This window comes from Clytia hemisphaerica, unplaced genomic scaffold, assembly GCF_902728285.1.
Source record: "Clytia hemisphaerica strain Z4C2 unplaced genomic scaffold, Clytia hemisphaerica genome assembly, whole genome shotgun sequence".
Classification (NCBI taxonomy): Eukaryota; Metazoa; Cnidaria; class Hydrozoa; order Leptothecata; family Clytiidae; genus Clytia; species Clytia hemisphaerica.
In genome coordinates this window covers 283,738-311,078 of record NW_027104387.1, presented here as the reverse complement: position 1 = coordinate 311,078, position 27,341 = coordinate 283,738, and the positions used below count along the sequence as shown (strand labels likewise).

The 27,341-nt window shown below is 34.3% G+C and overlaps 1 protein-coding gene across 2 annotated transcripts; it reads left to right on the top strand.

Moving 5' to 3' along the window:
* The first annotated feature begins 3,733 nt into the window (after positions 1 to 3,733).
* Positions 3,734 to 26,356, top strand: LOC136819499 (proto-oncogene vav-like). Of its 2 annotated transcripts, none has more exons than XM_067075728.1 (28): positions 3,734 to 4,140; positions 8,324 to 8,440; positions 8,813 to 8,871; positions 9,290 to 9,370; positions 9,573 to 9,690; positions 10,018 to 10,125; positions 11,504 to 11,572; positions 11,722 to 11,817; positions 12,167 to 12,226; positions 12,400 to 12,444; positions 12,792 to 12,884; positions 13,060 to 13,131; positions 13,278 to 13,351; positions 13,552 to 13,579; positions 13,886 to 13,968; positions 14,223 to 14,352; positions 14,609 to 14,651; positions 14,844 to 14,925; positions 15,412 to 15,519; positions 15,660 to 15,697; positions 15,948 to 16,037; positions 16,780 to 16,819; positions 19,322 to 19,402; positions 22,791 to 23,074; positions 23,396 to 23,466; positions 23,770 to 23,835; positions 24,037 to 24,085; positions 24,640 to 26,356. In XM_067075728.1, the coding sequence occupies exons 1-27, from the start codon at positions 3,931 to 3,933 to the stop codon at positions 24,067 to 24,069; spliced, it is 2,379 nt and encodes a 792-aa protein (XP_066931829.1). In that variant the 5' UTR covers positions 3,734 to 3,930; the 3' UTR covers positions 24,070 to 24,085; positions 24,640 to 26,356. The 2 variants fall into 2 exon arrangements, with proteins under 2 accessions (XP_066931829.1, XP_066931830.1); XM_067075729.1 differs by lacking the exon at positions 16,780 to 16,819 and adding an exon at positions 17,105 to 17,138 and having other exon boundaries at positions 3,735 to 4,140.
* Positions 26,357 to 27,341: the final 985 nt, after the last annotated feature.

Below are 27,341 nucleotides of genomic sequence, written 5' to 3'. Positions count from 1 at the left end.
AATTTTGTACACAATTTCAGCATATCATAATGGTTAAAAAAATAAACAATAAGGACATTATAGATACATTTATCTAAGAAAATTAAGCCATTTCAGTCCAAAACGGTCAAAAGGGCTTATCGGCGCCACCCTGTCAGACACCATGGGTGCCGTGATATAGTGGTAGTCGACCTTGGCTTCTGTGCAGGAGGCCAGGGTTCGATTCCCACTCACGGCAGTTCACTTGGCAAGTGAACGTTCCTTCGCCCGGGTCAACCCATGCCATGTGAGGGGAATTGGGTAGTCAGTTCAAGGTGCTGACGGGACGCTCAGTAGTAAGCGTCTATAGTTGCGAGAATAGGCCTCTAAAGCCTCCTGCAACTCAACCAAATAGAAATAGAAAAAACCATCTTGAAATAGCCTCATTTTGGGAAAAACACTTATTAAATTATGATCTGCATCTGAAAGTGAGTCACTGTACAAAATTTCAGCCAATAACTCCAAATTGTTCAGTTTTTATGGACCTTTTTATATACAAATTTTGCATTTTTTGAGTGCTGCTGTTGAGGTTGCAGCCGCCGTGGTTGCGGGAAAATTTTTTCGAGGCTAGTTTCTTTTTAATTTTACTTTTTATCATTTGTTTTTGCTCCCTTTAGTTAGAGCTTTTAAACACAATCATGTTTGTTAAAGATTTTTCAAAAGTTTTATTTTTACATAAATAAGTTTTCCCGTTTCATGTTAGACACATGTTTCATATCAGTTTGTTATATTGTGCTAATATAAGCAAAAAAATGTTTTTCTCTTCCTCTTTCTGACCAATCTTGCTCCACATTCGTGCCAATTCAATATAAAAAAGCTTGTAAATTATACACTCTTATTTAGAAACAAAACTTTTAATGCTGGGCCTTCATGCCCTTGGGCTTCTTGTTCTAATTAAAATAAAGTTGTACAGTCTAGAATGAATTTTCAAAATGATCTGTTGATTTTATTTTTATCTTATTGTGTACATAATAGTAGGCTATTATTAAAAGAACTATCAATGTGAGCGCCGCGAAGTGCTCCATGGTATCATAATCAAATGTCTCAGTTTACCTTTTTTTATAGCAACCAATTGTCAACAGGGTATTCCCCTGAATTTTTGCATAATTGCCCCCGCAGGAGCGCAGCGACGAGGAGGCACTCATAGCTTCACGCATAGATATTGGACTGGAATCTCGAATCTTTGCGTTTTTGTTTGTAATTTGATTTCCGGCCAATTTAGTGTTCCGCAAAAATATGGCGGTAAATTATACAGCGGTAAATGTTATACACATTTTCATATTACGTTATATGCTATTACAATTATTATATATTACATTTCATTAGTTTTGATTTAGCATTGAAAAGCTGAAGCGAGTATTATAAATGCAAATTATAGAAAAAGTATATAATTACACAATAACACGAGTTACAATATTACTTTTGCAAATCAAAACAAACAAAATGGCAGACTGGTTATGATGATGAGCTGATTCTTTCGTCTTTGACTGGAAAAAGTGTTTTGTATGGCTAATTTTGTTTCTTGTCTTTAAAACTGAATAAATACTGTAATTTAGTCAGAAGTTCATTTCAGCAATGATTTCAATTCTTTTTCTGGAATCTTTAAAGAAGTTTGCTCAAGTTTTCAAATGTACATTTTGTTGATATTTTTGTTCAAACTGTAATTTATTGTCTGTTATTTTATTAATAACTACCTTCATTGTTTATAGATCTTCTTGAGTTTTAAAGACCATTATATGGTCGTAACTCAGAAATGTATTTCTTAACTTGGTAAAACAAGATACCGGCAAAGTAGAAAAAAGTAGAATGTATGCGTATGAAAACAAACTTTTTTTTTGGTCTTCAAAATAGATTTACCTCATTAGAGTGTTTTCACTGTTTGTTCAGTGTGGTAAATCTATTTGGAAAACCTGAAAAAAGTTTGTATAGGCGCACATTCAACTTTTTCAGTTGTGATAGCCTACGTAATAACTTGCGCTCCAGTAGTTTGGTGAAATAGCTCCAATTCTGGCTTTCCAAGTTAGGAGGGACCTTCCCGAAGGCATTTAACGGTGGTTAGACTAGGCACACAGACAGTCATACAGAAACACCATGAAGTGAAAGTATATAGCTATAAACTCAAAAAGTCTAGCTTCCTGAAGGCACGTCTCTTCATTGTCTGCCCTGCGATCCTCTTAATGGATTCAATCCTTTCAGCTTGGAGAAAAGATTGCATCATGAAACTAGGCGCATTTCAACTTTTCTCGACTGTACGTCTGAATGGACCACAATGGCATTCCTTTATTTTTCTTTTGACCAACAACAGAAAAGATTTTGCTTGAGAAGTGCAATCACAGCGTAGGCGAGTGGAGACCGGGTCTTAGCTAGGACTGGTTTCTATTTCGCCCTATTTAAGATGGCGCAGAACTAATTGATTTTAAATTTTATCCGCAGTATCCTCTTGACTATTGTTTATTAGGCAAAGTAGCAATAGAGAATCAGTCAATCAATTAATCAATCAATAATTAAATCAATCAATAATCAAATCAATTAATTGTTCCTGATTATTTTTTATGTTTCAATCTTTAAAGCATTAAAAGCTTTATAGATCTTTAAAGCATTAGAAGCTTTATAAGTTCATGACATGACCTTTCAGTGGGGGCATTTAGTGAAAGCTATGACTAGTCTTAATCCGAGAAAAAACATCTTAAAATCGATCTGATTTATTTTGAAAAGCTCTTTAAACTATATCTTAAAACTAGAAATTGTTCAAAAACGTCATCTGACAATAAATCTTGTTTCAAGAAAAAACATCTTAAAATAGGAAGATTTTGGCAGAAACACATTACTTGATTTTTTCTAAAAATAAGAAAACTTTTCAAGATATATAATCTCATAATCTAAATTTAAGAAATAATTATCTCGTCTCACGGAATAGTTATTTAATCTTACAATGGTCATATTTTGCCTAGAAATAAGAATTTTCATCTAGAAATGAGAAAATTATTTTTTACAGTGCAGCAGCCTAATGAATTTTCTTTCTTCTATCCATTTCAAAGGTTCTTTTAACCGATAGAATTTATCATCCAATCGTCTGAAGAGCCGATCCGGCTAGAACCAATGATCAGCTGACTTGAGCTTATCCCTAACTGGCAATAGCAGTATAAAATTATAGAGCGGATTCATAAAAGATACATATTCCACAAGACAATCTATGACAGGGGAATCATCACTTGTGCTTCAAAATGCAAGCACACTCACAGTCCAAACCCTTCGTTTTTTCTTAAGCTCTTACTTAAGTTTGCCAGGGAAACTTTCAATAAGGACTGAAGGCTTCAGCTCTTCTCCTCTAACGAAAAGGTTTTCTAGGGTGTCTTATGTTGTAAGTTCCGCAAATTTGTGTCGCTTGCCTTGTCCCGAAAAAAAGTCGAGTCGTACCCCTTCTATAGAAAGAAAGTTCTTGTGTGTGTTTCACTAATTTTGCAATGTTTATCAGAGTTTCTCTCTGTGTCATATTAATTGTCATGAGTGAAGGTAGAGAGTCTAGCTATCACCATATTTCCCTAACACCTGTCTGGTAGCGTTAGAATATTGCGCCATATCACAGAATATCGCGGCCTTTTTTCGCCGAGAGTCATCGTGGTGCGGCAGCGGGCGCACGGGCGTCTGCTGCAGCAATGCTGATGTCAGCAAAATAAAATAACCTAACTGAATCAGTTTGGTTAGAACTATCAGTAAATCGCAAAGGATCGGGAACAATTTGTAATGTTATGAGTTTTTTCAACATGGCCGCCCGTTGAGGATGTTTTGAAATTAATTTTAGTTTGAGGTGGCTAACATTATGCGTTGCACATTTATTTTGAATGAAAGCAAAATTGAGCTAGTAGTAAAAAAATGATCTTTATTTATGAGTGCATTTGATAAAAAGACAAAATGGTTGCATTAGAATGGCAAATGGCCATCAATTGGGTCCGCTCTACAGACATTGAACCTGCAAAAAAACAAGCTCTCAACAAAATAGACGACCTTCTGGAATTTGCTCAATCCTTACGTGATGGCTATATTTTGTGTCTTGTTGCTAACTCTCTGAGGCCAGGAACTATAAAGGATATATCAAAAATTAACAATGTTAACATGCATGAGGTAAAAATGTTTTTTTTACATATAAAAAGGTAGTTAAAGGTTTTTTTTACATATGATAGTCCATTACGCATTATAGAGTATATGTTATTATATTTTATAATATTCTAGCCGGTACTTGGCGTTGCACGGCAGTTTAGCTGTTGCTGAACGCATTTAAAGTCCTTTGGATGTTGGGAAGGTGGCTTAAATTAGATTTGATTTGAAATTAGATTTTTAATTTGTGGCAAAAATGATCAGAAAGGGTATCATTTAAATAACACTTATACTGGTGACCAGCAACGTCTAAGACGGCTCTGCAATTAGATATTTTTCTCGCTTCGATTGCTTTAGAGGGGGGTCCCCAGTGCACGAACGCCAAACTTATTTTTCACTTTTTTCACTTACTTTTAGTTTTTACATAAATCCTTTTCGACCATCTTGTAGCCTTGTAGACAAGGTTGAAGTCCTTCTTTCAGTTTGTTTTCACTTTATTTGAAGCCTTCAGGGCTCGAAATAACGGTCGGACATCGGACATTGTCCGACCCAATTGTTGAAATGTCCGACCCAAATCGATTCTAGTCGGACATCATGTCCGACCCAATTACTTTCGGTGCCTTCAAAAAATTTGTCAGATGCGTTGTGAAATTTCCAAAAGAAATTATAATTTACATAAAATTAGTAACTTCTTTATTTATATACACACAAAAACTCTCAAAGTTGCGATCATTAGTGTTCTTAGATATTAATTTTGTGTGATGCTTTTTCTCAACAAATGAAAGCATGCTTCAAGTAAAAATCATGGGCTTCTGACCATTAATTGGCATTTGTTTAGCTTCTTCGTGATCAATGTAAAATTCTATCAGAAGCTTGTATTATACTTGAAATATACCCCACATAAAAATCAATCGGACATGTCCGACCCATTTTACTTTAAAAGCCTTAGGACATGTCCGACCCAAATCAATTTTTGATCGGACAATGTGTCCGACCACCTAAATATCGTTATTTCGAGCCCTGAGCCTTCTTCTTGAAATAATAAGTGGTTAAAGCGAGCGCTATTCGGACCTGCAGTCCACGAACGAGGAACCAGTGCACTAACGATCTTTTAAAAGAAAAAATTAGAGCTCCGCTCGCAGGTAATACTTTAAAGGGGAATTAACGTTTCAAAATTGTTAACAAATAAATTACAGATTCAAATAGAGCTCATTGAGACAATTTCAAATATATATGGTTTATAGGGCTTTAATCTTCTACATCCGGGATAAGAGTTGTTTGAAAATTCCCTTGCGTTGCTATGGATACGAAAAATGTGACGTAGCACACGCTCTGTGTTTCTCTTTTTTATAAGGGAAGAGTGGTGAATGATGATTTAAAATGCAGTTTTTGAGTTTCTTTTTACCGTTAGAAAGTTCACTGCACATTTGGAATACTAACTAGACTCTCCTAGTATTATTTCTTCAACGTTTTGCTACAACTACTCTAAAAAAGATTAATTTCTTATGTTTTTTATCTCTTTTACAACCAAATAGAGTGTAACAGTAAGAATAGTTGGGGCGCATGTGACGTCACAAAATCAACAGACGGGGAGTTTTTCTCCATTGTAGAGTCAAAATTGTGAGAAATTAAAGATTGAATAACTCAATGAATAAAAGACATTATGAAGTGGTTCTTTTTTTGTTCGATCACATTTTTCTTCCTCTTTAATGTTTCGAAAAAAAATCTCAGGGTTAATTCCAAACGTTAATTCCCCTTTAACTCTCTTCCAAGATGATACAGGGGTATTTGAACTTTTCGAAACCACGCGCTTTTTCACCAAAAAAGCGTCTTTATTATAAGAACTTTAGCGTTTTACTAACCTGTTTATTTTTGTAAATATTTTCTTGTCGTCCATTTTTTTGTTTTCTTTTTCAAGTTTTGCTCATCGAAAAGCGCGACAATGTAGTGTCTTCTTTTTTAATTGAGATCGCCAGCGCTTTCGAATGTTTTGACGTTGAAATGTCTTCATTTTGAATATGGTGTTCGGATCGTTCGCAGACTGGAACCTTTTTTATATCAACTACCGTGAGTGGTCCTAAATCCGACAGCCCTGCCTAAATCCAACGTGGTCTTTCAAAGATACAAACTAAAATAAAAAAACCCTTTTGCTGTGACGCAACGAAAATACCATAAGTGTCAACTAAACTGGGAAATTTGATGCAGTAAACCAGTTAAGAACCAAATAATTAACAATATTTGCTTCTTATACGAAACATATTTTTTTTTGCAATATATATGTCAAACATCATAAATGATAATAAAAGGTAATTACATTCAGACTTTTACAACTCACACTTTTTAATTACATTATTGACATTTTGACATTATAGCCATCTTGTTAGATGTTTTGAATTTGTTTTGAGAATTCTTGCAATAATTTTTCGTTCAACTTGGAGAAGGAGTGTTTGTAAACATAGAATTTTTTTTCATAACCTTTATTTGGGGGGTCGGAATTAGGCAGGGCTGTCGGATTTAGGACCACTCACGGTACTGGTGATATGTTTCTATTGATTTTGAATTAATATAATGAGCTAACATGTTTCAATGAAATTTTGTGTGATGGAAGATAACAGGTTTTTAAAAGAGGAAAGTCATTTTCAGAACTCTTCTTGCGCAAATTTTCTTATAAAAAACATTTTCTCTTGCGATCAGCCATGTTTACAAAAATCCCGAATTTCGTGATTTTATTACTTGGCCTCGTTCAAATCAGTTTGGTGTTGTTCTGTAGTGCTCCGTTTATTTTAATTTTTGGAGAGATTGCAAGGGATAGTTTTAGGATTCTGCTGCACAAAGGAAGTTCTATAGAAGTTTGTTTTTGGTTGTTTTTTTCAAGTTCAAAGACGCTTGTTCGTGCACTGGGGCCGTTCGTGCACTGGGACCGTTCATGCACTGGGGCCGTTCATGCACTGGTGACATGACTCTACATTTGCCGTAGTTCTTGATGATATTAGGAGGGGGGTTTCAGTGGGTACCTGATTCCGCAATTCCGCCAATTTTTTCTCCAATTTCCGTCAAACCGTCTTAAATTGAACCAAAATTCCGTCACCGAAAATTCCTTTGAATTTCAATATTTTTGTCGAAAATTCCGCAAATTTGGAATATCTTTTACCAATTCCGAAATTCCGCAATTTTTTTTGCTAAATTCCGTTTTTCCGCACTAAAATTGTCTAATTTTCCATCTCCGTCATAGAACCCAATCTCCGTAATTCCGTCTAAATTTTCGCCAAATTCCGCCACTCCGTCCGAAAAAAGAGCCGATTCCGCTCCTCCGCCAAACGTGAAACCCCCCCCTTAGGAAAACTTTGATAACAAGATTTGTTGAAAAAAGGCAGCCAGGGGTACTTTTGTTCCATCCTTAAGGGTGCCTTTTTTGAAACATGGCAGTCCCTGTAAGGGGAAAACTTCTGAAGGGATTTGTGAAAAAATAAACAGGCGCCTTATAATGAAATTAATATTTTCAAAAACTACGAGAAAATTTAACCCAAGCCAACCTTGAAAACTAATTTGAAGAACAACTTACAGTACCTAGATCTGTGCACCATCAAAAGTATATTCCCTGGAAATTTGCTGGACCTCAAACACTGAGATCTTTATTAAAGAAAAATGGAAACTGTAAAATTCTCTCAGGAAATGTTGAATTTGTAAATTAACAGTAAGGATGCTCATCCCTTTAAAAGAACAATAATTTTTTTAGTGGCAGTTAGGGGCATTCTTCATTGTTGAGGGACCTCTGAAAGTTTATCTACGTGAATTGAATGCTAAAAAGATGAGGATTTTATGTCTTATTATGGTCCTATGTAGACATCCCATATAATTCTGACACCCTTTTTAGAGATAGGGTCATTTTTATGTAAATGTTTGAACAGTGTCGCTTAAGCTGAAAAATTATAATATGTTGGTTAGGCAGTAGTTTGGGTCATAGAATGTCTGATGTCCAACAGTAGTAGTTTTAAGACTTGAAAAAAGGTTAGATATGCCCTATCCAATTAGTCTTAGAGTTCACAAAATTTATGTTATTAAATATTATGTTAAGTTGATGATTACATCTTTAAAATACCTCTTTTTGATGATTTTCGTATCTGTGGTTTCAGCTATACTTGTAATTTTGTTAGGTTTAACTGTTATCGATCATATTTTGAATATTTTTCTTTACCTTGATCATTTTCAGTTCTTATGCAACCGGAATATCAGGGCTTTTTTGAAAGCATGTACAACTGTTTTCAAGCTTGATGACAAAAAGCTTTTCAAAGCAAAGGAACTTTATGAGGCTACAAATTTTGAAGCTGTAAGAATATTACTTTATATGAATTTATGACATTTTAAACCTTTTTTAATTCAATGCTTTTTGGCATTTTATCATTTAAGAATAATATTATAGTTGTGTGGTCATTACACTTAAAATTGTGACGTAATCTTCCCAAATTAGATGAATTACATACAGTTTGCATGATTTAATTTTTAACCACAACAAAAGGATTATTTGGTTACATGATTAAAAACTAACAAAGGCAATAGACAATAAAAAGTTACAATAATAGGCTTCTAGACCAGTGTTTTTGAAAAAATGAAAAATTAAACTGTTACAAGATGTTGTAAAATGTTTTTATCACTATTAGTATTAGAGAATTCTGTTTCATTTTTGCTCTACTCCTTTTAGGTTATCAAAACATTGTCTCATTTGTCAAAAACCTCGATAGCAAAAGGAGCAGGCCTAAAGTAAGTATTAGTAAAGTAATTAGTAAAGCTGAATTTTGCCTTATTTTTCCCAGTTTCTCATTGACATTGAAGGAGAAAAATCCAAGAATTTCTCCAGCTGCTATTTTAATCTACTTTTAACCAATCATAATTTTATTTACCTTTCCCAAGCCTCAAAATAACAATTTCAAGTGGGTCGGTCAAAATGTCCGATCAGGGTTGCTTTAGCTTGAAAATTATGATTTTTAGGTCGGAAATGAAGCTATTTGGGTCGGACTATGTCCAATGTCTGATCGTTATTTCGAGGCCTGCTTTCCTACTACTGTACAGGAAAACAGTGATAACCAAAGTGAAGTGATAAACCTCCCATACAAGACAGATTTTGCCATTTTTCTGACGCTGTGTTTTGATGTACTTTAACTGTATTTTACAAATCTAGACCATTTCCTCCAGACGATTATAAGAAACAAAATCACCAGGAGCAAGAAGAAGACATCTATGGCTCCCTCGGTGAAATATTGTAAGTTTTAAAAATAGTATTGAATACCTTATTACACAAATGTAAGAAGGCAAGTTTTTGATATTGACACTACAAGATATTATCTTTGCTCTAAAAAAGTTTGTTGAAGTTTGGATTCATTCCTATCATTGCGTGTTATATCAGCATAATTTATTTCATTGATGAAAATGAGTTTCTGGAAATTCAAAATATCACTTTTTAGAGAGGAGAGAGAAGAAAAAACAGATTATTACAATTATGATGAACAAGAAGAGGATATATATGATCATGTGGAAGTATCTGAAAAGATCTACGATGATATTGTCCAATGCACACGACAGGTAAACAAAAACTATTGAAGTGATCCAGTTTCTTCATTATTATGAATACTAATTTGTTGGATCCAGTGTTCAAAGTTTTTCCGTCTTGGGCAGATTTCCGTCTCAGCGAGGTGCCAAAAGAGGCTTTTCTGTCTCCAAATTCAACAAAGTCCATTTCCGTCATTCAACAAAAATCTTCAAATCATGAAGAATCTGGCCAGATTTGTTGTTAAAAGTCCATTTTCTGTCTGTGATGAAAACTTTACTTTGACCACTGCCAATCATAATATGAAAAGCTTTCCTAATGAATCTCTATTTTATGACAAAAAATTATCTTATTCCTACTAGGCACATGCAGCTACAAAGCCAGCAGCATCAGATAAGCGTTCACATATCGTAAACGAGATTATTGAAACTGAAGATACTTATGTAAACCATTTGAAAGTCATGGTGGAGGTAAGTTAAAATGGCAATTGAATAATTCAATTGCATTCTAAGGCTTTCTCCATAGTAAGTTCTGGCATCTCTGCCCCAAGTTTCCTTTATAATAAGTTAAAATTTGAATTGGAATATAATTGTTAGGCTGATATCAAATATTTCAATCATTCATTTTTTGAATCTAATGTGATTATTATTGGACCTACCCCGGTGGGGTAGAGGTCCTATAAATTAACCGATGTCCGTCCGTCCGTCCGTTCGTTCGTTCGTCCGTCCGTCTGTTACCAGCTTTTCTCAGGATTGGCTCATTAGTTTTTTCTGATTTTTGGCACAATGATGCAAAATGGTAATGCCCAAAATGTGACGGAGCCCGATTTTCGAAAAAAAATCATTTCCGGCCGAAAATGCCGGAAATATGCCGGAAAAACCGGTTTTTTGGCATTTTCTCGAGATTTCATCATTAGTTTTTTCAGATTTTTTGCACAAAGATGCGTATTAGCAATGCCTAAAACATGGCAGAGTCCGATTTTTGAGAGAAATTCTTTTCCGGCCGAAAATGCCGGAATTATGCCGGAAATCGCCGTTTTGCAGATTTTCATCGGACTTTTTCCTTATATTTCGTTGTTTTTTCACACAAAAACATTATTAATAGCAATGTCCACAATCAAGCATGGTTCAATTGTCGATAAAACTGATTTTTGAAGCCGGAACTTTCTAAAAATCGCCAGAACAGCCGATTTTCTCCGGAAAAACGGTATTTCTTGAATTTCTCGAGCTGTACTTTATATCTTTTTATGAAATTTTGCACACTAATGTAAAATGACAATACCTAAAAAGTTACGGAGCCCGATTTTCGAAAAACATTTTTTTCCGGCCGAAAGTGCCGGAAATATGCCGGAAAAACTGGTTTTCTGGCATTTTCTCGAGATTTTATCATTAGTTTTTTCTGATTTTTTGCTCTAAGATGCGTATTAATATTGCCCAAAACATGGCTGAGTTCGATTTTTGAGAAATTTTTTTTTCCGGTTGAAAATGCCGGAAATCGCCGTTTTTGCAGATTTTCATTAGATTTTTTCCTTGTATTTCTATGTTTTTGACACAAAAACATTATTGATAACAATGCCACCATCAAGCATGATTCAATTGTCAATAAAACTGATTTTCGCGACCAGAACTTTCTATTAATTTTTTCCCTACAACCCTTCCCTCTCCCCTTATCAACAATCAATGATGAATTTATTGCGTTATGCATTTTCGCTAAACGCTATGTTTTCTGACTGATTTTTTTTCATTTTTCTCCTTGCATTGCTATCTAACTTTCATCATCAGGTAGGTCCATTCAGCATCTAGCTTGTTTTTAATCTTTACTGATTTGCGAATTCTTCTTCTTTTTTAGCAATATATAAAGCCACTGAAAGCTCACATGTCTTCTCAAGACAAAGAAACTATTTTTATCAACACAGAGGTAAGTAGGAATAGAAATGAGCTTTATTAAGATAATTCATGAAATTACTTTCTACAGTATCTATTCTATCTAATGATTGACTAGTTTTTAGGTATTTTTTGCAAGTTTCTTTGCTACGTTTCGAATACCTTCTTTGTTTTCAATTTTAGCCCCTTTATTTATTTCACATGACGTTTAAAAGAGAATTATCAACTAGGAGAACAAGTACCAATGTCAAACTAAATCTCAATGCATTTGATAAATATGTAAGTTCTATTAAAGCCAATATGCAGTTGAAACTCTTCAACCTGAACCTCTATAACATGAATGTCTCTTTAAATTGAACAAGTTTTGTGGTCTCTTAAATTAACAATACCTTTTTATAAACCTTACTCCATAACTGGAGAATGTGCTCCCTATGGAGACTCTGTATTATTTTCAACACTAGCGACTTTGTACACAGAATGAAATCTTTATATGTTTTCAATGTAATGAAATGATTGTTCTTCCATCTTTGTACATCACCATTTTAGAATATTTTGGCGCAACAACTTTTTAAATTATATATAATGAACTTTAATTTAATTTCTAACTTGCTATTTTTCCTGTTTTTAGAAAGATAAATTTCTAATATATGCAACATATTGCACAGGATTAGAAGAAGCACAACAACATGTAAGTTTAGCTTGGCTTTCCAAAAGTAAACATTTTTTCAAATACATTTCTTTAATGTGAGAAAAGGATCATCTAGATAATTATACTCAAGAAATAAGCGATGGATTTTTCTGCAGAGTCGCCCAACATCCATCTTTTAATCTATTCATGCAAGTTTTCCTATCATTTTTTAGACCATAGAATTATCAAAAGAATCTGGGTTCAGGGACAAAGTTGAGGTAAGATTTGAATTTTTAAACTAAAGGTATATAATTTCCTACCAATTTCAATGATTGTATTAGATTTTTCCAACATTTCTGGATCTAGTTTTGAGAAATTCTCTATTGATTTTTTCTTCCTGCCTTTATTGTTTCTTCTACAGAGAAAGTTTCCACCGTCCCTCTTTTTTGTTCTGACATAATATCAATGATAAAAGCTCTTCTGCCGTAGACAGAAGTCTATGCAAAGTAGATAAAAAATTCTACATAATTCACCAAAATTTCTAAAAGATGTGCTAAAAATCGATATCCAAAATAAACCTTACTTTGACCACTGAAGCAGACTGAAGATTATTGTTATTTTTCAGCAATGCAACAAAACAGCAAAACGAAAGTTTCCTTTACAAGAACAGTTAATGATTCCGTTCCAAAGAATATTGAAATATCCTTTATTACTGAGGGTAGGTATTTTCTTCAGCTATCTATTGTTTTTCAAATCAATATGATACAGTTGACTGTTTAGTCTCAAGTAACGTTTAATAATTTTGCTTGCTCTTTCATATTGTGAGATTTATTTGCCATTCTTCAGTCAAATAATCAAACCTTGGTTAGTATAGATGACTTCTTTCATTTCAGGATCTGAACAAACACACACCTGAGACTCATGAAGATAAAAAGGCTGTTGAACAGGCTTATGACCTTATGGATGTAGGTTTTATTCATTCTACTTGTCACTACTCTGAACAATAAAAATAATCTTGAATATAATTTATTATTGCAGGGTCATAGCTTCTGTTTACTTATAGTTTGTGTTGGCACGTCATATTCTTTGAATTTCATGAATTCCCTTACAGGATGTGGCCAGATACATTAATGAATACAAAAGAGATGCAGAAGCAGTTAAAGTGCTGGCGCAAATCGAAGGAAGGTTTGTTGATACCTTGTTTTATAGTACCTAGTCTCTGAGTATGGTTTTTATCTCATCAGAAAGCTTTTTATATAGAAACATCCACACGTTTCTTTCTCGCTAATCGTGCATTGGATTATGTACCTTTTCTTTTCAGAATAAAGGCTATCATTATTGATTACCGTTATTCCTTGATGTAATGAATTTTTTTCTCTTTCTAGTATAAAATATGAAATGCAAGCTCAGGGGGTAAGTCTTCATCTTATTTAAATTCAATTGCCTTAAGGTTGAACTAGCTAGCTTTTGAGGACTAGAAATTGTCTAAGTGCCGAAACTAGACTTTCCCTTAAATTGCAAAAGATTACTGTATTTAAATACTTCAGGAATTGTTTTCTCAAATTGGAGTACTATGAATCATCTTTCATAGAAAAGGGGATACCACCATATGAACAGTGTATTTTATTATTATATTTGAACACAACACAATTTAATTCATTTAATCATTCATTCATTCGTTCATTCATTCCATTCATTCATTCATTCATTCATTTTCAGAGTAAAGGCGGGCAATATGGACGCTACGTTAAATGTGGAGAAATTCAAGTCAAATTTGACTCCCAAGAAAAGAAAGTCATAAAGTAAGAGTCTTATCAAGTTAGTCTCACTTTCAAAGTTATCATTGGTTTGTTTTGAAACATTGCCAGTAATGTTATGCATTTGCCAAAGATTCTCATTGATTTATGTCATAATTTGAAGCCATTTTTCAAAGTTTAAAATTTTAAAAACAGTCAAGCAATATATTTTCGGATAGAACACTTGTATTTTTATAAGCTTGAGAATGGTGATACCATCTCATTGATTTAACATCACTATTTACTCTTTTCTTTTGTAGACGGTTTGCCTTCTTGTTTCAAAAGTCTATTTTACTGTGCAAACAGAGAGGGGACTATTATGACGTCAAAGAAATATTTGATATGCAGAAATTTAAAATTGCTGACGTACCTCCAGTTGGAAAGGGCAAGGTATGTGGTTTGTTTGGCTCTTATTGTCAAGGCGAGTAGGTAAAGTTTACGAGACAAAGAAAGTCACATCGGAACAAGGATGACTGGATCTCTAGGCTGGCAATGGTGTATCAACTTGAGCTTAGCATAATGATTTATAATTGTGTATTTGTTGGAGAATCGAGACAAAAATACCATTAGATTTGCTAGAAATTTTCCAACATGGTTTATTATAATGAGTATACCTTCTTATCTGTCACAATCTCTTTACTTACAGTTCAGTCAAGGTTGGTCCATGCAGGCACATGCTCCCGATGGTGGTATGTTTATTTAAGTACCTTTTGTTATTATCGGAAAGAAACCGGGGTTTATTTTGGTTCGGGAGTCTTCATATCGAAAGCATAAAGCCATTTTTCAAATCTTTCCATGATACTTATGACACTCTTTCAACTCAATAAAAAAAAAGTTCCTTTGAATTGTACTGACTTCTTATTTCTTGTTTTAACTTTCAGTAACAGAACATAAAAATTGCACCATGTTTGCGAAAACACAGCAGGAGAAAATCAATTGGGTTTCCGAAATTTCTAAATGCATGTAAGTATGTCATAATGTGTCGCAGTTTCAAAACCCATAGTAACTTATATTTACTTTCGTGTGCCTAATAAACTGCATACTGAATGGTATTTCTCAATTCTAAGAAAGATTTTGTCATTGTATCTTAAGATCATTGATTTAAGGCCCGAAGGGCTCGAGTAGAATCTCTAACCTTCCTCAGGCAAGAAAAAGTGAAGCCCACTTATTTCCCATCTAGAACCTAGAATTCGCCGCAATCATGACGACGAATTGTATCTAGCGCTTCTATTGTTTTTGTGGACTGCATTTTTTTAAATCTAGCGATAGATTTTACTTTCAATCCGTCGTTTGTGTAAAAGCCACGCGCAGGCGTTCTGTATAGGAAAAGTGTCTTCATTTCCCATTCAGGAGTCTCGAGTCTAGCCCTTCGGGCTTTAAACTCAATACTTAGGATAATAATGGGCGATGTTTTCCTAATTTGTAACTTATTTTTTTACTCTTTTACAGAGAGGCGGTAACTTTATCACAATACGAAGGGAAGTTGGACAAGCATCAATTTGAACTTACAACCTTCGAAAAACCACAATGTTGTACTGTTTGTAACAAATTACTAAGGTAAGCTTTTAATATCACCCATCGTTCGATAGTTTTTCGAATCTTAGCCTACAAAAAATGATATGCTGATATTAAAGAACGAATAGTGGTTTTATATTTGTAACCCAAGATTCGCTCAAAACACTTATTTTACTTTTCAGGGGTCAAGTCAGTCAAGGCTATAAGTGTAGCAACATTGGTAAGACCGTATTTAATAAAAGAGCTACACTCTAATCATATGTTTTAGAATTTGAGTGATTTAGGCTACCAAGAAAAAAAGTACAATTCATTCGATAAAAATTATGAAACTCAAAACTCTAGAATAAGCTTTAGTTTACCATTTCCATTTAACTATTCAAGGCTGACAACACCCAAATTTTCATATGTTTTCTGTACAAAAGATAACGCAATCATCAACGAATATTTTGAAAGCCATTTTTCAATTTTAGAATGTGGAGCTATCGTACACAAAGACTGTTTGGTAAAATGTCCGAGATGTAAGATCGCACCAAGTCGTCCTCTAAACCCTAAACCTACCAGTAAGTTCTAAGATCATTTTTTTGCAGGAGAAAGTTCGAAACAGGGAAATTCACATTTTGAAACAAAGAAAGATTTTTTAGCTAGAGTTCCCTTTCCCCTAATTACAATGATATGCATCTGAATCAAGTTTTCATTACTATTTTGTAATGATACTAATCCCTGGAATCAAATACTTTCGTTCAGTTTGAAATGGATTTCTTTTTGAATATCTGTTTTGTTAGAAATTCTAAAAATAAATTTCCTTACCGCTCAGGATTTACAGAAAACACAGTTTCTCGAAAGTTTCTCAATATTACTTAACGTATTACTTCGAATAAACGCCCGGGGCGTTTATTTCATTTTTTCGATTTTAGGAAGGGCGTTTATTCGAGGGAGGCCTTTAAAAGAAGGGGGCGTTTGTTAAATTATTTGAGTCTAACGTCGAATATTTAGAGCAAATCTACTCTTTGTTTTAGTTCGATACCAGGATTTCAGTGCAAATTTCTTTGGGTCAGCGACTAAAGTTGCATTAAAACTGATCTGGTTACAAAAAAGACTAAAATCTTCCTTTTCAATCCTAATCAAAACTTGTATCAAAGTACAAGCCCCCTAGAGGGGGCGTTTATTTGAGGGGGCGTTTGTTAAATAATTTTCCTTTTGTTGAGGGGGGCTTTTAAAAGAAGGGGGTCGTTTATTTGAAGTAATACGGTAGTTCTCTACTACGTACCCGGAGAATTATTTGTTTTTGTTATTGATGAATAGGTGGGCGAAGCATGAAATCTTATGAGTGGAGTACAACAAGGTGAGAAGCTCAAAGAAAGGGCTTTTGATTGTAAATTCAAGCAAACTGTTTTCGACGAAACTAAAAATTCTTGTTCATTAAAAATCAATTTAGACTGACTGGTCTTCGTAGTGTTTACGTTTGCTTGAATTTACAGTCACCATTATTTATTGTCTTATATGTGTATACTAATTTTATTTTTATTTTCATTTACTTTCATATTTCACTCAAATAATTGCACTCCCTTCCTTCACTCGTTCCTTCACTCGTTCCTTCACTTACCTATTCACAACTTCGACACGACAGTACACTTGAGACCACGTGATGCACGGCCTAGAATGTAAGTCACATTATGCACTAAACTAACTTGATCCTTGATACCAAAGAGGTAATCTGCAATTCCTGAAATAACATGCCGTCACAACTGATTTAGGGACTGGTCATTTGGAGGGTAGACTTGAGTCTTATTAAACTAACACAAAGTGTAAAACACGTGAAATCAAAAATGAGCTTTGATCCCACCTTAATCACATGAGCAACGTATTTTGTTCAAGTTTTAGTGAAGGAAGAAGATAACCTGCTAGGACGAATTACTTACATTACCGTATTGTAACTCGTAACAATTGACAATATAATGACAACTTTAAATTTGACACTAAGATAATTCACCGAGACTTGCACTTCGGGAATGGTCATGAAATATCTATGGGAGAATGGGATGGATAAACCTCTCTCCCCTAAGGATACCATAAACAAAAACAATTTCATACTCACTCTCCTACCACAGTGGGCAGAAATCAGCGGTCAGACACACATTTGGCCATAAGGTTCGATCTAGATGACTTGGAAAGGTTATTCTGGTCAGGGGGGGGGTCAGTACTAAAATGTAAGACATACATGAGTACTAAAAGGATTTTCGCTAATTTTTGACATACCCCCACCTATTTTTCGAAAATGTTATTTTAGTACACATGTACTTAAATTATTTTGAGCAATTTAACATAGATACCACCCATTTTTTGCCCTTTTACGGGTTTACATTTACCAAATTGGGGTCATTGTTACAAACCTAGTGGAATTTAGCGCATCAATCTGCATAATAATATAATTTTATTACTAAACTGTGCTAAACTGTACATAAAAATATTTTTTTTAAATATTTAAAAAATTGGAAAAATTCTGAAAGATTTTTTCGAAAATTCCTGAAAAAAAAAATCAATTTTTTTCCAAAATGTTAAAAAAATGCTCCATTTTGGCTGATTTTAGAACAAAATACTAAGATTTTTCAAATATTTCTTTAAGGGACCACCCTTTTGGTATTTTAGTACACATGGTACTAAAACTATTTTTGAGCTTTTTTGCAGTACCACCACGTCACTAAATGTCATGATGTCTGAGATTTTAGTACCAACCCCCTCCCCCCTGTTCTGGTTATTCCCCTGAAAATTTTTTCCTCAGATTTTTCCACTTTTTGACTAGAAAAGGCTGTAGAATTCATTTAAACCAACTTGGAAGTCTTAAAATTGATGGTTACTAAGGGAGAAACACTAAATTTTGAGAAAATGGCCAACCTTTGTCAAAAATGGCATTTTGGGCCGAAAAGCAACCAAAAATTGCATTTTTTACCACTCAAAATCCTTAGATATTAAAAATACATAGGTTCTGACAGATGGATTTTGTTCAGCTGTGGCTTCCAAATTTTAAAAAATATCACGGTTAGCTTAAAAAAAATTGTGCAAATCAACTCTTTTGTTTATAGGGTCACTATCATTCTTGATGGCTCCATTATTGAATACTCCAAAGTCATTTTTTGGAAAATGCCATAAGCAGATCAATGCTTTACTGGGCTATTTAGAAGTAGTTTTTAATGTAGTTTTTGAAAAAAAACATTATGGTTTCATATGTTCTGCTTCTGGCATTTAGAGAAAAAAGCCTTAAAAATGGGATTTTTCCATAAATTTGATAAATTCCATTTTAAGGTCAATTTGTAACGATTTAAGGGTCTGGACTTTTTTTGGGTACTCCATTGACTTCAAATTTGCCTTAAATTTGACAAAAACCCAAAAAATCATTGGAAAGAAAAGTTTTGATATAAAAAACATCACACAATTTAGGAACACTCTCCTCTAAAATCCTCCAAACCTTCTAGTAGATACTTTATGACCTCTCCAAGCTTACCTTGAAAAAACTAATTTTGTTGGGGACCAATTTTGGTCACTCGCCAAAATAAAAAATTTCGTTTCGTTTCAAAAGCACTCATTTTTAGGCAAAAAAGATCAACTTATCGTGTCGTTCGCCAAAATTAGTTCTCAGAAAAATTAAAAAAATTGCTGCTTCGCAAGTGATAAACTACAGCCCGGCTGGTAAAAAAACATTTATAACGTCTAGATAAAGCTCGATAAATCGAACATGATTTTAAAAGTTTGCCAGTAGCAGTTGTCTGATATGATGGATTCTGAAACAACGTGTTGTGCAAGCTGGAAGTCTTTTACTAGAAGTTAGGCTTTGATCGTTCTCTCATAGCATTCCAAACGCTCACAAGTCACCACCAGCCCAACAAGTTTCACAAATGCAGATCAGCGACTCCTTCTCTAAATACCACTGGTAAGATAATTGTTTTTATTTGTGCAGAAGTAAGTGCTGTTATTTTTTACAAGGACAATTTTTTTCATTTTTCATAAAGATTATATTTTTTTCCTTTTGATAAAAGTTTGGATATTGTAAACGTTTCACAGTGGAGTCTCTGTAACTCGAACATTTTAGTTAGAACCTCTACTCAACTCGGTCAAGTTTTCTGGTCCCTTCAAGTACTCCTAGTTCGGGCCAATCTTAGCCCTCCCCGGCGAGTATTCGAGTTACGGAATCTATTTATATTATTGTTACTTTGCCCTGGTTGTACGGAAGTCAATCCGGTTTTTACCATAGTTTCCGTTCCAAAAACAAGCCTTGTAAGCAGAAATTGTGAGTATTAAAGTCCATTTTTTGGCATTCTGTCGAAGCGTACCCAAATTTTAGTGCAGCAATGTTATCATTCGCTTGTTACTGTTATTTAGTGATTTAAATAGAAGGGACATCTTCACACTTTGATCATCATCGTGGTTTTGACGATATCAACATTTGAATTGTTAGCTGTTAAAGCATTCCACACGAACGAATTCCTTTGATTCAAATCAATCTCAACATTACAATCATTACCAAACCACCAGGCTGTTTGTGCGCTATTGACGCATGTTTGGGCGGACAGTGAACTCCTATCTTTAGTAGCGAATGAGAAACCCGCCAATGTTTCAAATCCCGAAAAGCCAGATACGTGAATCAAATCTGAACTCAATCGAAAATATTCAGTTTCTTGTTTGATCGAAAAATGGGCGTATCTCCCGGTCGCGATCTTTCCATCACTGTCTACTGCTTCAATCAATAGATCGACTCCTTGCGATTTGCTTTTGGTCAGCTCATATATCAGATGATTACCCAGCCAAAAAGGTTTATCTTTCTGGTGCTTACCTTTACCAAAACCACCTTTGAAGTTTTCCCATGTTTTGTAAAAATCTCTGGAGCTTGTTCGTCTTTGTATAAGCAACCACGGGCCGTCTTCTCTTTTCATCTCACAAAAGACTTTCGTTTGCTTTTCATCAGAATATGTTACCACATAAAAATCATCTTTATCAAAGCCTTTGTTCTTCCAATCTTGACAACTCCTTTCTGTGATTGATTCTCTTATTAACGTGTAATAATTGCTTCTCTCTGATTCTTCGAAATCGATAGGGAGATTCTCTGGATTTTTTCTGATATTGAATGACTGACATTGGTATAGATATGGCGTACCCACAGCTATTTCTTCCACGTTCATGGACTTGCAATGGGATTTATGTGCCAAACAAAATAAATGACACTCCATCTCAGAGCTTACGTTCTTCGAATCTACCAGTTCTCTACCAATATATCGAAGTTTTTCTCCTTTCAGTTCTAGTTGACCTGTGTTGGCCATTAATGCCAAAATTGTTGTTTTGAGAAAGGAAATGACTACTAGTATTCTCAGATCCATTTTGAACGATGAATGTCTTTACCTTTCGCTGCAATCAAAAATACTTCTTCTTTTTTTCCTACTGAAGCTCAAAAAATTGATTAATGGGTTGATAAATTTTTTCATTTTGATTCATTCCTGTGGGGTTTCTTGAAAAGAAAAGATTTATAGATCAGATATTGATAGGTGGGAATTCTTTCTAATTTTTCATTTGTTTTGATTTTAAGGCATGCTGTCAAACTTCTTCATGCTTAGAGTCCTTCACAGCACTCACTTAATCGTGATTATTTCGTTATTCAAAATGTTTCTAGATTTATGTTTCTTCATGGAGGGTCATTACTAAAATCATATATGAGTACTAAAATGGTTTTGGGGAATTTTTTCTATACCACAAACCAAATTTTGTAACCAAGGGGTATGTTAGTACACATGTAATCTTTTTGGGCCATTTTGATGTAGCGATCCCCTATTTTGATGTAGCGATCTCCTATTTTGGTCTTCTTGGGACCAATTTTTCACGAAAAGCAGATTTTTGCAATTTTGGAACTTTAAAAAGTTAATACTTTTTACTAACAATTGATTTGGGAATGTTTCTTCAATGGAAAAATTCAAAATATTCAAAAAATGTAAAAAATCACTAATTTTGGCTGAATTTTAATTTATTTAAAATTAAATTTTTTTTTTTTGTAATTGCTCAAAAACGTTGAAAAGCGACCTATCAAATTGTTATAGAAGCATAATTGCATGGATCATGATTTTCATTGTTGAAGCGATAAAAACCTAATGGAAGTATCTTTTTATGTAAAACGAAGTAAGATTTTAAGTGAAACAAAGAAATTTATCTGAAAAAACTGAAAAATTTGATAATTCCAACCGATATTGACTTCAATAGCTACACTGATAAAATCAGCCCTACTTTTGACTTTAGGGGTCTTTAAGCCAAAACTTAAAGCTGAATTCCATAGAAAATAATTTGAAATGACCCAAATGAAAATTTTTAGTCCTTCAGAGAATTATTTCAAGCATTTTTTGTTTTCATGTCCACTTTAAACTCTTTATTCCTGCAAAAAAGTGATAATTAGGTTATAAAATTTGATAGGTCGATTTTCAACGTTTTTGAGCCTTTTCAAAATGTGAAATTTTTATTCATTTCAGCATAATTTTTGATCTATTTGACCAAATTTGATAAATGACCCCTCAAAATTTAAGTTTATCTTTCCTCTTTCCAATGCAAAAAGATTGATCTTTTAAAAATTCATAGAACTCGAGAAAATTCACTTCAAAGAGCAGAACTTTTTTCTGGGACACCCGGTAGTTGATCGTTTGCATAAAAATCCCTAATTTTTTGAAGTGACAAAGATAATTCCCAAGATCATCAAACTTCAGATAAAACATTTTACAGATTTTGAATTATTTACCGGATTCTCCGGCGGTATCGCGCTATTTACCGCTGTTTTATTATGAATTTTTCTTGGACCTATTGTCTAAAAAAACCCTGCCGCCGCCGGTAATATACGAATACCGGCGGAAACCCGCGGAATAACGCAATATATTTCTAAGCTCAATCATAAAGTCTAAATTGATTACGGGCGGGTTGCCGCAAAACACCGCGAAACCCGGCGGCGGCGGCGGTAAAATATTCTACTGAAAAATGTTGATTACCGGTGGGTTGCCGCGAAACACCGCGAAACCCGGCGGCGGCGGCGGTAAATTATTCTAATGAAAATTGCTATTAATTTTAGACAAGCTCTGACGAATGAGAAATACCGCCGGGTTTCCGCCGGGCTACGCGGTAAATAGATTGATATCTGTGCTTAAATGAAAACATTCTGTAAATTTCAAAATATTCATAATCAGTAAATTTCACGTTAGCTTTGGCTGTAGCCATCATTGATATCGAAAGAATTTTGTCGGCTGAAGAGTACTATTTGTAGGCTTCATATTCTCATTATCATGACCATTCTTCAGGTTTGCTGGACAGTTATCACGTGATCAAGCGTCCGGAGTTTTAAATGGTCATCCGGACGGAGCCTTTTTGATCAGGGAAAGCCCGAATTCACCGGGGCTAGCGATCAGCATTCGATACGGGAACGACGTCAAACACATCAAAATCGGTCGGAGTGGCAGCCGGTACTATCTGACGGAAGCCAAACAGTTTGAAAGCGTAGAGGAAGTGATCAATTATTACAAAGTGAACACTCTTGGCGTTAGTTTCCCAACGCTTCCTACCAATTTAACCATTGGAGTATCAAGTGAGTAACTTTTCTCTGATTACCCCCCCCCCCCTCGAGCATGCTGTACTACTATTAGTTGTGTACTACCCGTCACCCGGCGTCCCACCCGCCGGGGAGTAGATAAGCTGAACGCATCATAAGCCCTTGGATATTGGGAAGGGTATTAAGATTTGATCTTTAAGCCCAAAGAACGAAAACGAAAAATTACCAGTTATCAGCGTCCCTTCATACTTCCGAAACTTTTTTAAAAATACGATTCCATAGATTTTATCGCACTTCTTTTTTACCTTCCTTGTCTTATTTTCTTCTTTTTCTTATCCCTATTCATTTCCTTTCCAGCAAATAAACAACGGACGATGACCACGCGGTACGCATGGCAAGCTCGCAATGAGCAAGAGCTCTCTTTCCAGGTAAGTTTTCGTTAGAGATTCTGAACCTTTTTAATTATACCGTAGCTTTCATATGTTATTATAAAAGTTTTGGACATCATCAGCTTACCTACTTACAGAACTTTGGGTGTAAGAAAACTAAAATGTACATTTTTTGATATATTAATTTCGCTATTTCTAAAGCTCCGACTACCGTCTTTAGACACCAAATTTCATTTTTAACTTTCTCAAGTTAATGGTAATTTCAATTCCAGCCAGCCTTAATTCTATTCAGTGTTTGGTCCTACAGTAGCTATCAAAGTCATCATCTTGTTTATTCTTCAGGCTGGTCAAACGATAGTTGTGAAGAACAGCGATGGTAAATGGTGGTTCGGTGAATGTAATGGAAAGGTAGGCATGCTTTAGCTTAATCGCGCCTCCCAGATTTCACTCTAAACTTCTGACTGTTGTTGTAAGAAAGGTTTCAACAAAAGTTTTTATTATTTCTGGAAAAAACCATATAAATGTAGTAATGCCATTTGAAAAGGCGCAAATAGAAAACGATGTGGTATTTTGCCGGATTTGAAGCACTTAACCTATTTTTATTTTTAGGAGGGATTCTTTCCAAGCAATTATGTGGAGTGAGGCTTTCGTTCTTGAGGTAAAATTTGATTTCAAACTACGTATAGTCCTACATTTCTTTTAGCTAGAAAATACATTTTCCAGCCTTAACATGAATGACAATGAAAGTATGTTTATCAATTGTATTAAATGTCATTTGTCAATTGAGTTGGCTCGATTTTAGTCTTGTTGTATGGTACTTGTATTCTTCGCACTTCTCAGAGCTTATAAAATAACAATTGAAAGCTCTTAAATTACCAAATGCCTTCTAAATGGGGAGTTTCTAAACATCGACCATGACCGGCGACCACGACCAGCGACCAGATAAATTTGGGTTATCGAGTTTTTTTCCTTTTCTCCAACGTAGAGTGTCTCTCCTTATCATTTGAATATATCATATTGAAAAGAAGCTCACCTCTATCTCATCTATTTAGAGCACTTTTTAGTATTCTGAGGACTTGATTTAGACATTCTCTACGGTGGAGAGAGCAGATAACCTCGATAACCCAATTTTATCAGGTCGCTGGTCGTGGTCGCCATTTCTAGTCGATGTTTAGAAACTTCCCTCTTAATGATTTTCCTATCTTTTTTTAGGTACTGGTCATGCTTTGTTTTGTTGTTTATTGTGAATAAAGAAATTTTTCTATTTTTGTGGAATCCACGTAATTAATTTTAGATAAAACATTGTTTAGTTCCTAGGCTCCCTTGTTATAATGATTTTCAAAATTGAAAAATGTTCGTCTAAAAATTTTACCAAATTATGGGGAATTTTAACAAAAAATATTTGAAATCAAGAAATTGCAGCGTATCCGGAAGAAAATTAAATAGAAGGGGCGGATAACTTTTATAGCTTGGAAATTTCAAGGATTAAAATTAAAATGCATCCTAAAATCAGACTTTTTTCACAAGAGAGGTATCAAGTATACTGTATACTTTTCCTGATACACTGTGTTTCTTTTGTAATGAAACCCAGAGTCTAGCTGTTTGAAATATTTGACTTCCAGATTCTTTATATTGTAATGTGTAAAAACACTAGATCTTTTTGCCTAACCAAATATTCTCCAAATTCACAATATTGGGGCTTGTTATTTTTAAGGCAACAGTACAACGCGAGAATCTATATCTAGAGATTTCAAATTAGAAAATAGTTAAGGCTGGTCTCTATTTTCTCGCGAAATGGGCGACAGTTTTTTTCTTAACCTTTTTTGCCCGAAGAAAAGATTACGTCATAAAAAAGTTTCACGCGTTGAAGGAAGTTCTACTTTTTTCATCCGTTGCGTCAATTTCGACCAATGGAATTGCTTCATTTTTCAACCAATGGCCTTACAAAAACGTCAAAAGGTTTTCGCTCATTTCGCGCGAAAGTGGCCGCCTTTGGGCATAAAAATATGAAAGTTTTAAACAAAAACCTAGGAAAATTTTACAAGAGAGCAAACAATTTCAAACCATCTCACCATATTTTAATTTGGAATATACGTTATATTTAATCCCCAAAATTGATAAAGGGAAAGTTAAAGGGTAAAGTCAATATTATGGGGTCTAACGAAAATATAGATTTACAATAGAAATTTAAAACGAAACTATTTTTACATGGTTTTTTTTTTTCGTTAAACAATTAAATAATTTTCTACCAACTGTAGCTCGATACAACTTTTTTTTCCATAATGTTCTAATTTCAAAATATTATTGAAATCTCCTTTTGTAACTAGAATTTTTCGTATTTTTTTCGCGACATTATGATTTAGTTTTTTTAATTATTGTTATAATATTCTGATGATTCAATTATATAATTTCGATAAATTTTCACCACAGTAGAATTTTATGTAATTTTTAACAAAAATGCCATGCCTTTTCTTCGCCTAAACATGAAGTCAATTGAACCAAAAATGACAACATCCCTGTTCACAATTTTCTATAAATTCTGAAACTGATTTTTATGAAAACGTTTGTTCTTCTGATATACTTATGCCACTTTCAGACCATGTTCGCACGTGATGGTTCCGCTTCGCTCCGAAACGGAATGAAGCCATTCTATTGGTTAGAAGTGACGTAACACTTGAATGTAACCAATAGAATGGCTTCATTTCGTTTCGGAGCGAAACGGAATCGTCACGTGCGAACATGGTCTCATTGGGTTTTTTTGAAACAAAACATCCCTCAATTGTTAATATTTTTTTTCCATTTAATTTTTTGCATCAAATATTTTTTTTTGTTAATTTATCATGTGTTTTGCTCGCAAACATTTTTTCCCGTTTAGGTTCGTCAGAAAGATAATAATTTTTCACTGAAAGAAATAATCACTTCTCTTCAATATTTCTCAAAGATTTACATCGTATCGTACCATAACGAACTATCGAATGAATGGTGTCCCATTAGGGAAAAATTCTTTTTCTTCTTATTTTATACACCTTTTCGACCGTAGTCGCGCGGTCAGGCGCGTGCCACTTTATTATTAATGAGGTTAGTTAAGCGCGGGTTTATTTTGACCGTATAGTGCGATACCGTAGGCCTGTACATAACTTGCCAAAGCAAACCATGCAAGTGAAATCTTATGTACAGACCTACGATATCGCATTGAACGGTCTAAATAAGTGTAACCTCGCTATTTAATTATCCCCTAAACTCGATCCAATCCTTTTTTACACCTTTTTCTATTGTCTATACATGTATATTTTTCTAAAGAAACATCAGGCTCAGAATGCCTAAAAACTAAGGTCGTGTTCAGACCAAAGGTTTAAAAGCAATTAGGTCTACATGTTTCTTTTATATTCCTTTTGTATCTAACGGCACGCTCCTCATTAGTTAAACCAAAGTTTAAAAAGGAATCACCCTCTAGTTTAAAAAAAAAGTTTTTACGATTTCGTTACAGTTTTCTGAATAGACGAAATCAGAATTCGCAAGTGAAAAGCATGCTCCTTTTGTAAATTAAGAAAAAAGAACGTGAAATTTATGACTTAGAGACGCTCGGAGCATCTCTAGCAGTAATGGCTTCAACGACCACGAATTAGTGTTTTGCAGAGGGATTCCCTGAAATCTTTTTTGTTTCAAAGTATCTCAAGAGAGAAGATGACATGATTTCAAGTTAGGAAAGGAGATTCCTCGAGATCGCCAATCGATGATGACAAAAGAAAAGTGATTATAATTAAATTCCCATATCAACAAAGTACTACTTGAACCTTAAACTTAAACTTTCAGGTCTGAACACGACCTAAGAAACATGCTGAGGCTGAGAATGAGAAAATAACATTTTTTAATGCGGTCATTTTAAGACCTTCCAATCAAGGCTGATTATGTCA

Coding starts and splice junctions, on each gene's coding strand:
- LOC136819499 (XM_067075728.1), top strand. CDS start 3,931: ATGGTTGCATTAGAATGGCAAATGGCCATCAATTGGGTCCGCTCTACA. Junction 10,126..11,503: donor ATTTGAAAGTCATGGTGGAG/GTAAGTTAAAAT, acceptor CTTCTTTTTTAG/CAATATATAAAGCCACTGAA. Junction 13,580..13,885: donor ATGAAATGCAAGCTCAGGGG/GTAAGTCTTCAT, acceptor ATTCATTTTCAG/AGTAAAGGCGGGCAATATGG.